Here is an 8,512-nt window from a genome sequence, read left to right on the forward strand (position 1 = left end):
GCAGTTGAGCCTCTGCCTTTGGCTCAGGGCATGATCCCAGGGTTCCGGGATCGAGTCCGGCATCAGGCTCCCTGTGAGGCACCTGCTTCTCCCTCTGCCTATGTCTCTGCCTCTCTCTCTGTGTCTCTCATGAATAAATAAATAAAACCTTTAAAAAAAAGAAAGAAAGAAAGAAAGAAAGAAAGAAAGAAAGAAAGAAAGAAAGAAAGAAAGAAGAGAAAGAAAAGAAAGAAAGAAAGAAAGAAAGAAAGAAAGAAAATCCCCTGGCTCCTGGAAAGTGGGAGTAGGGCACCGCAGCCTCTTCTTTCTTCCCTCACCTCCACTTATAAGGCTTGTTTTCTTGGGGGCTGTGTGTGTGTGGGGGGGGGTTGTTTGGTATCTTCTTGTCAATTTGTAAGCACTCTTTATATATTATAGCTATTAGCTCTATGCTGTCTTAAGTGTTGCAATTCTCCCCCCCAATTTCCCCCCACTGCCTTGCAGTGGTTTTTAAGTGTTGTGCTATTTCATAGTAAGTATGTCTATTTCACAGATTCTGGGTTTCCAACCCTGGTTGGGAAGCTCTCCTGCTCCCGCAGGGAGTGAGATCTCTCTTTATCTCCTCCCCTCCTCTCCCTTCCCTTCCAGGGCCTCTCTCCTTATCTCCAGCTTCTCCTTTCCCAAGGTCCAAAGTCCCTCCTGAGAAGGGGACTTGCCCAGCCTGGAGACCCAGCACCCTACCCCCCACCCCACACCTCTGCATTGGCCTCTCCTTATTTGGAAAGTCGGTTGTTCCAATCCTCAAAGGTTTTTAAGGGCTCTTCCTGCGTGTACCTATTAACCCTATGCTGCCCTCTGGATTACAAGAGACTCGTCCTCCAGTCCTGTTAATTGAGGTGTGTGTGTAGTTTTATTATTATTTTTTATTTATTTATTTATTTATTTATTTATTTATTTATTTATTTATTTATTTATTTATTTAATGATGTTGTTTGCCACGGGAAATCTTAAGCTGCCGAGTCGTCCACAAGTGGGTCCAGGTTGTGTTCATTGGGTGACCTAGGTCAGGAAGGTCTCCCTGCTCCGAGGTGGAGGTGGGGCCGGGGTGGGGGAGGGCGTCCTTATCTCGCAGCTTCTCCCTTCCCACGGGTCGGGCGCATAAAAGCGCTTGGGGACGCGGCCCCGCAGTGTCGCCATGTCGCCGCTGTGCCCCGTGCTGCTGGCCCTGGCCCTGGCGGCCGTCCCCGGCGTCCGGGCGGCCTGCCCCGCGCCCGCGGACCTCAAGAGGCCGGACGGGACGCGCACGTGCGCCAAGCTCTACGACAAGAGCGACCCCTACTACGAGAACTGCTGCGGCGGCGCCGAGCTGTCGCTGGAGCCCAACACCGACCTGCCCTTCCTGCCCTCCAACTGGGCCAACGTGGCCTCGTCGCTCGTGGTGGCCCCGCGCTGCGAGATCACCGTGTGGTCCGTACGCGGCAAGGCGGGCAAGACGCGCAAGTTCTCCACCGGCGTCTACCCGCGCCTCGAGGAGTTCCGCAAGGGCATCTTCGGCGACTGGTCCAACACCATCGCGTCCCTCTACTGCAGGTGCCCCCCGGCCCCGCCTCCGCCCGCGGCCCCTCGGCCCCGACCCCCGCTGGGAGTCCCTGGATCCCCCTGCCCCTCCCCGCACCCTCCACCCAAGCCCAGGCCCGTCGGATCTCTCTCGGACCCCACTCGGGGATTCCCAGACTCAGAAGCTGGTCACCCCCCTAGCCTCCATTCTGGGAGCACCTGCCCACCCACTGGCCCTGTGTCCTAGGCCTAGCTGGCAGATGGGGAGCCATCTATCCTCTCACCCCAGAACCCCCAGCCAACCAAAGCCAGTGGTCCCACCCCCAGATCATGAGATCCTGGAGTTCTCAGATGCAACTTTAGGACTCCCAGATTCGAACCTGACCCACCCCAACAACCCCAGACCCGGTTCTAGGAACACCCTATCTACTCTCATGCTCCCCACCCACCTAGACCCTCTAGATCAGACTCAGCCCCGAAACCATTCCCAAAGCCCCTGTTAAGGTTCTGGAGCCCCCTCCTCGCCACCCCCAATCCAACTCTGGGGGCCCCTGAGCCCACTGCATACTTGCCTCTGGAAGCTCACAGACCCTGGGACTAGATCTGGTCCTAGTCCAAGACCATGCCATCTGTCCCTCCAAGACCATGCCATCTGTCCCTCTCCCCCACAAGAGCTCCAAGAGCCCCTGGGATGCCCAGCTCCCGAACTCGGAGCCCAGCCCCAGCCCCCTGCCCCATCTCAGGCTTTTAGAAGCACCCCACCCCACCTCTGAGCCCCAGGTGCCCCCCCGGTGATAATTTTTTATTTTGTTGCAGATGTTACTGATGTGTTAGAGACACTTCATCTCCAACCCCCAGAGAGTGCAGAGCCCCTCACCTGACCTTGTCACTGGGGTCTGCTGAAGACCCCAAGTCCCAGGAGGAAAGAACTTCTTGCCTGCTCCCCACCCTGCCTTTCCCACAATATAGCCCTTGTGAATGTATCCCTGTCTGCCATCTACTCGTGCTTGGGACCCAGGTCCACACTGGACAGGGGTGGGATGGGGGAGAGAGGAGGGTGGTCAGGCCTGCATCAGCTCATACCTGGGATAATGCTATAGGTGGGGACCTTCTCATAGGTCCTGCCATGGATTTAGGTGCACGCAAAGACACGCATCCATAGGACACGTGTGACATGTATAGATACCATCGGCCGATTGTTAAACATTAAAATGCTTCCTGCATTTTTTGGTAGGTTGCCTTTCCCCGAATGCCCCTCAGATGTTCTGGCTTGCCAGGGACCTCCAGACTCCCTCAGGATTCATGCATGCAACAGTGAGAGGCCTTCAAGGACCCTACCCCAAGCTAAGACCAGGGTCTCTTGCTTAATCTGGCCAGAGCCCGGGACTAGGGGTTGTTAAAGACTTTCAATTCCTCTTTCATCAACACATGAAAGAAAATTTTTAGCTCAAATCTACAATCTGATGGCCATTGATGGATACCTTCATGGCTCTGGGGACTCCGGAGGAATGAGGGAGGAGAAATGAAGGTCTTATGGAGGGGAGAGTTGGGGGTCAGCTCTAGGGAGGGTGAAAATTTGGGGTTGGAGAGGGAAGGGGCACGTGAGGAGCATGTGAGAGGACAAGATACCAAGATATGAGAGGAGAGGTAAGTGGAGATGCCAAGAAGCTGTAAGCTGGGATAGGTGAAAAGATCAGAGGTTGAGGGAGATGCAAAAGGCACAGGGGTTGTGAGGTCCTGGAGGATAAAAATTCCAGGAGGACGAGTGGGCTATGAACTCGGTGTCATTCTGAGAAGCAAAGACAAGGGAAATACTCAGCATCCTTGTGGACGTGAATTTATTCATCCATCAACAAAGACTTCTGGAGCACCCACTCTCTGTTGAGCACTAACTCCGCTGCCCTCAGCCCGCATGGAGCTCAGACAGTGCAGAAGAAATGCCAGAGTCCAAGACATTCCAGGGTCCGTGAAGATGCCAAGTGGGAAGTCAAGGGCCAGGCAGGAGTCAGGGGCCCAGGAGGTGGTCAGCGACCAAAGAGGAGCTGGGAAGTCACGGAGGTGTTCAGGGAACAGGCGGTGTGGTGCATGGTGGGGGGAGGGGGGAAGCAAGCGCTATGACAACAGGACAGAGCTCAAGGGTCAAGGACGTGCTAAGGGCTAGGGACTTCTAAGGGTCAGGGAGGTGAAAGAGATGCTGAGAGGTCAGAAGGGATGAGGGAACAAGGAGATACTAAGGGGTCGGGGAGGTGCAAAGGGGCAGGGAGGTGCTAAGGGATCAGGGAGGTGCTAAGGGATCAGGAAAGTGTCAAGGCAGCGGATAAGTGAGACAAGGGGACAGAACAGGCGGGGAGTTAGCCGGTCACTCCCTGAACTGCACAGACACGGAGGAGTCGGTCACCCTTGTCCGCCGCAGCCCACCGGGCTCCCTCCGGTTCTTGGTCTTGTGCAGGAAGTGGACGAAGCGCACCCCGGGGCCATACTGGCGGAAGACGTGGGACACCTGCACCGGGCGGCGCCCAGGGTTAGGGAGAAGTCCTATCAGGGACCTGTGAAGCCTCTCTCCTACCTCCAACCTCTCTGAGGTCTTGGGACACGAACACATGGCCCGGGTCAGCAGCCAGGACAGAGCCTCACCTGGAGCCAGCGGCCGGGGGGGCCTCTCCCAGAGGTCCGGGGGGCCACGTGGTGCTGCGCGATGACTGTGCGGCGGTCTGCTGCCAGCAGCCAGACGTGCAGCTCATAGACACACGTGTCCAGCCGGCTGTCCTCGTACCTGGCAGTGGGGCCCGGGCCTTCAGCTGCCACTGCAGCTCCAGTGTCCCAACCTCAACCCCTGGCCCTGGATGCCACACAACACACACTTGCTGGCTCCCACTGTGAATCCTCCCGGCTGGGTCGTACTGGTAACACAGCACCGACCGGGGACAGCCCCGCACAGTGTCCTTGTGGGAGACAGAGTCTGGTGCGGGAGGCAGACCGGTCACCCGACAGTGACCATCCAGGAATGCTAAGGGCTAGGATGGGGGGAGTGCAGGGCACTGGAGCATAATGCATCTGACTCAGCTTGGGGGTGGTCAGGGAAGGCTTCCTGGTGGAGCCATGGGTAGCAGAATCCTAAAGCCTAAGGAGGAATTCGCGTCAAGGACAGAGGGTGACAAGCATCTAAGGAAGAAGGAATGGTGTGCAGCCTGGCCCATCTCTGGAAGTCTCAGAGGGAAGGGGCTAGGACGGTAGGCAGGGTTGGATCCTGGGATGGCATGAGGGTCCTGGTGACAGGCTCACCCAGGGGAGGACAGGTGAGGCTGGGGCTCTGGGGAGCCCTGGGTGTCACCCGGCGGGGCGCACCTACCAGTCCATGACTGTGATGTCTGGCTGTTCGTCATCAAGGAGCTCCTCCCACAGGCCCTCGGCCAGAAGGTCCACACACTGCTGCTTCACGGTCCAGCTGGAGAGAGGGCACGGGGAGCTGAGGTCTGGGACCTGCTGGGATCCTTGCGAGCCGGAAACCTTGATCACCGCGCCCCTGTGGAGACCTCATGGGGTGCCCGTGTACGGGCTCTGAGCACTGTCTCCCCACCTTATAGCCTCAGCTTCTTCCGTTTCCCTCTGAGGGCCAGACTTGCTGAACCCCACGATGCAGAAGAGAAACAGACGCTCAGGAAGGGACGTCATTTGCCCAAGGTCAAGCAGCAAGGAAGTAGCAGAGCTGGGCTCCCTGGCCAGGCTGTGTGACCCCGTGCCCCCGAGTTACCCCGTCCCACCCAATGGGCTTGGTTTAGTGGAGGCAGGTGGTGGCCTGGGCGACTCCCCTTCCCAGGAAAAGAGGTAGAGTGACGGTCATAGCTGTTACTTATTGAGCACCTACCATACGCAAGCTCGACCCAGCCAGACCCTGTGCTGTGTTTTACGAGCGTTCTCTTTTATGACAAACCCTGTGTGCAGAGCAGGAAACTGAGGCCCAGAGGGGCACACAAGCAGTTTCTTTAGGCCCTGCGGTGAGAGGCTGGAGCTAGGGAAACAAACGCAGGCCCCCCGGGGGTCCTGGCCACTCACCTGAGGTTCTGCTGGAGCTTCTCAGTCCCAATGTACCACCCGCGGAAGTTGCCTGGCAGGTGGAGGAGCGAAGGGTTAGAACATGCCCATTCCGCAGGACCACTCCCGCCACTCCCGCCCCTCCGGCAGAGCCGCCAAGCTCTTACCCAGAGTCTCCAGGGGCTGCTGGGTGGGACCAGTAGGGGGTGCTGGCTCATAAATGTTGATGCCTGGAATGCACAGGTGAGTGGAGCCTCCGCAGGCCTCCAGCCCTCCAGCCTCACCCCCCCACCCCAGGGCTGTGCTGGAAGGGCAGGAATCGGTGCCAGGCCAGACCTGCCTGGCAGGGATGTGTGAGTCAGGGTCCTGGGAGAGCCCTGAGAATGTCCTGGGGGGAAAGGGATGATGTGGTGAAGAAGGAGGGAAGGAGGAGGAGGGCATCCTGGAGACAGAAACAGAGGGAAAGAAGAGGCGCCTAGAGAAAGAGCCAGAAGTTCAGGCGGAGGGAGGCAGGGAGAGAGAGAGAGACAGGGTAAGACAGAGACACCAGGAGAGACAGACAAGGACATGTGACAGAGAGAGGGCGATGCGGGGTGGCACGAGAGAGACGCAGGATGACGGAAGAGACAAGGAAGGATGTAGAGACACAGAGAAAGAGACCAGGGCACAGACGGGAGGGAGCAGACGGAAAGATGAGGAGACTGACGGTCCAAGTGAACCGCAGGCCAGGCCGCAGAGGTCGGAGACCCGGGCGGCGGCGGGGGCGGGGGGGGGGGGGGGGGGGGGGGGCTCGGGATGACGCGCCCCCCCGCATCCCCCCCCACGCCCTCCCGCACCTTCCCGCGCCCTCCGACACCTTCCCACACCTTCCCGCACCTTTCCGCACCCCCACCCGCACCTTCCCGCGCCTTCCCCCGCAACCCCCGCGCTCTCCCGCACCCTCCCGCACCTTCCCGCGCCCTCCCGCACCTTCCCGTACCTTCCCGCCCCCCCCCCGCGCCCCCCCCGCGCCTTCCCGCGCCCTCCCGCACCCCCCCCGCGCCCTCCCGCACCTTCCCGCGCCCTCCCGCACCCCCCCCGCGCCCTCCCGCACCCCCCCCGCGCCCTCCCGCACCTTCCCGCGCCCCCCCGCACCCCCCCCCCGCGCCTCCCGCACCTTCGGGGTTGGGCGAGCGCAGCAGGTTGCGGTAGAGCGGCCGCCGCAGGAAGAGCAGCTGCCAGGTGAGGCGCGGGGGCAGCTCCAGGCTCCCGCCCGGCGGCCGCCACTCCTCCAGCAGCACCTGCCGGGCGTAGGCCTCCGACGGCCGCTCGGGCTCGGGGCTCCCGGGGGTCCCGGGGGGCTCGGGGGCCGCGGGGGACGGCGGCGACGGCGGCGGGGGCGGCGACGGCGGCTCCCCGGGGGCCGCGGGCTCGTCGGCCTCCATCCCGCCGCCGGACGCGAGTGGGTCGCGCTCCTCCTCCATCCGCGGGCTCCGGCGACTGTCGCGGCTCCCCCGCGGGCTCGGGGTTAACTGGAGGCGGGGGCGGGGCGCGGGCGTGGTCGGGGAGGGCTCTGGCCCGGTGCGCACCCGGGACTCCAGCTCCCAGCTCCCTGCGCCCTCAGTCCAGGAGGCTGGTGGGGGGGTGTCTCCTCCAGGACCCAGGAGTCCGGGCCCCCCGCCCCTCTTCGGTTTCCCAAGCCTCCTGCCTCAGTTTCTCCGGGGCGAGCTGAGGGCCCAGGCATGGGGGTGGAGTATGTGACTAAGGAGCTAATGCCAGCGCTCCGGGCCCTCACATGAGCCCCCCCCATTAAGACCCAGCGTGGGGCAGCCCGGGGGCTCAGCAGTTTAGTGTCGCTTCAGTCCAGGGCCTGATCCTGGAGACCCGGATCGAGTCCCACCTCAGCTCCCTGCATGGAGCCTGCTTCTCCCTCCGCCTGTGTCTCTGCCTCTCTCCCTCTCTCTGGGTCTCTCATGAATAAATAAATAAAATTAAAAAAAAAAGACCCACTGTGGCAGGATTAAGAGGTTAATTAAGGAAGACCCCCTCTTGCCCTCACCTCCACTCTCATCCAGGGGGTGGGAGGTGGGGGGAGGCCCTGCCTCTGCCTGCCCTCCCCTGGGACACACCCTGGGGACCCTGACATTTCCTGCTCTGGAAACCGAGTGGAGGCAGAGAGACACTCAGAGGCCCAGGAGTGAAGGCACAGAGATGGGGGACCCCAAGGAGGCCCTGGGACAGCAGCAGAGAGGGGAGCAGTAAACCCTCCCCACGCCACCCCAACCCTGGGTTTTGGGGGGTGTCTGCACCCCTTCCCCAGGGCAGGAGCAGGGGGCGTGGCTGCCAACACCCCCCCCACACACACACAGAGGTCCTGGGGATTTGGGAGTGAGGGATGGGGCGACGGTGGGGGCAAGAGGTCGGGGTGCGGAGGAAGTGGGGTGATGAGGAACCAGTAGGGCCAGATGCCCATGGCCACATCCTGCCCAGGGCCACAGCCCACACCCAGCCCAGGCAGGCGCAGGCGCGGAGCTCCGGTGAGTGTGCAGTCTCCAAGTGAGTGTGCTCTGGGCACGGGGGCTGTTCCAGGTGCTTCCCAGTTCAGACCTTCCTCCAGCAACAGAGAAGGGCGGCGGGGGGGGGGCACTCTTTCCTACGCTTTGTGGACAAAGGAAAGGTCGTAGCCAACCTGCATGGAGCTGCAGCCGCCCTCTGCGCCCCGTGCCCCGCCTGCCGCGCACCGAGCCCTGCGGGTTGCCGGGGTGCGGTTGCTCTTCCCATTTCACAGATGAGGAAAGAGAGGCCCCCCTCGCCGGCCTGCTTCCGGGCTGCCCTACATAACCTCCTATGCTTCTGGGGCGCTTCCTGGCCCAGATTCCTGCGGGACGCCACAGGCACATGCGCAGCCACTCAGGGCTGAGCTCACCCCGCCTGATGCTGCTCGGTAATTGAGGCCTGCGTGTGT

The 8,512-nt window shown here is 61.1% G+C and overlaps 2 protein-coding genes across 2 annotated transcripts; one reads left to right on the forward strand and one right to left on the reverse strand.

Moving 5' to 3' along the window:
* The first annotated feature begins 1,161 nt into the window (after nt 1-1,161).
* On the forward strand, nt 1,162-2,519 carry SYCN (syncollin). Its single transcript, XM_038528935.1, has 2 exons — nt 1,162-1,569; nt 2,353-2,519. Exons 1-2 carry the CDS (start codon nt 1,175-1,177, stop codon nt 2,360-2,362), a joined length of 405 nt encoding a protein of 134 aa, XP_038384863.1. The 5' UTR covers nt 1,162-1,174; the 3' UTR covers nt 2,363-2,519.
* An 838-nt stretch (nt 2,520-3,357) lies between these two features.
* On the reverse strand, nt 3,358-7,031 carry NCCRP1 (NCCRP1, F-box associated domain containing). The gene is made up of 6 exons (XM_038528934.1): nt 6,725-7,031; nt 5,736-5,798; nt 5,590-5,641; nt 4,886-4,981; nt 4,171-4,309; nt 3,358-4,036 (listed from the first exon to the last, which is right to left on the reverse strand). The coding sequence occupies exons 1-6, from the start codon at nt 7,029-7,031 to the stop codon at nt 3,896-3,898; spliced, it is 798 nt and encodes a 265-aa protein (XP_038384862.1). The 3' UTR covers nt 3,358-3,895.
* Between the last annotated feature and the right edge of the window lie 1,481 nt (nt 7,032-8,512).

The sequence above is a fragment of the Canis lupus genome, chromosome 1 (genome assembly GCF_011100685.1).
Source record: "Canis lupus familiaris isolate Mischka breed German Shepherd chromosome 1, alternate assembly UU_Cfam_GSD_1.0, whole genome shotgun sequence".
NCBI lineage: Eukaryota > Metazoa > Chordata > Mammalia > Carnivora > Canidae > Canis > Canis lupus.

Bases quoted from the DNA above. Each gene is read 5' to 3' on its own strand.
- SYCN (XM_038528935.1), top strand. From the start codon at position 1,175: ATGTCGCCGCTGTGCCCCGTGCTGCTGGCCCTGGCCCTGGCGGCCGTC.
- NCCRP1 (XM_038528934.1), bottom strand. From the start codon at position 7,031: ATGGAGGAGGAGCGCGACCCACTCGCGTCCGGCGGCGGGATGGAGGCC. The intron at 5,642-5,735 runs GTAAGAGCTTGG...TCCACCTGCCAG, and splicing joins GCAGCCCCTGGAGACTCTGG to GCAACTTCCGCGGGTGGTAC. The intron at 4,310-4,885 runs GTAGGTGCGCCC...CCCCACTGCCAG, and splicing joins GACATCACAGTCATGGACTG to GTACGAGGACAGCCGGCTGG.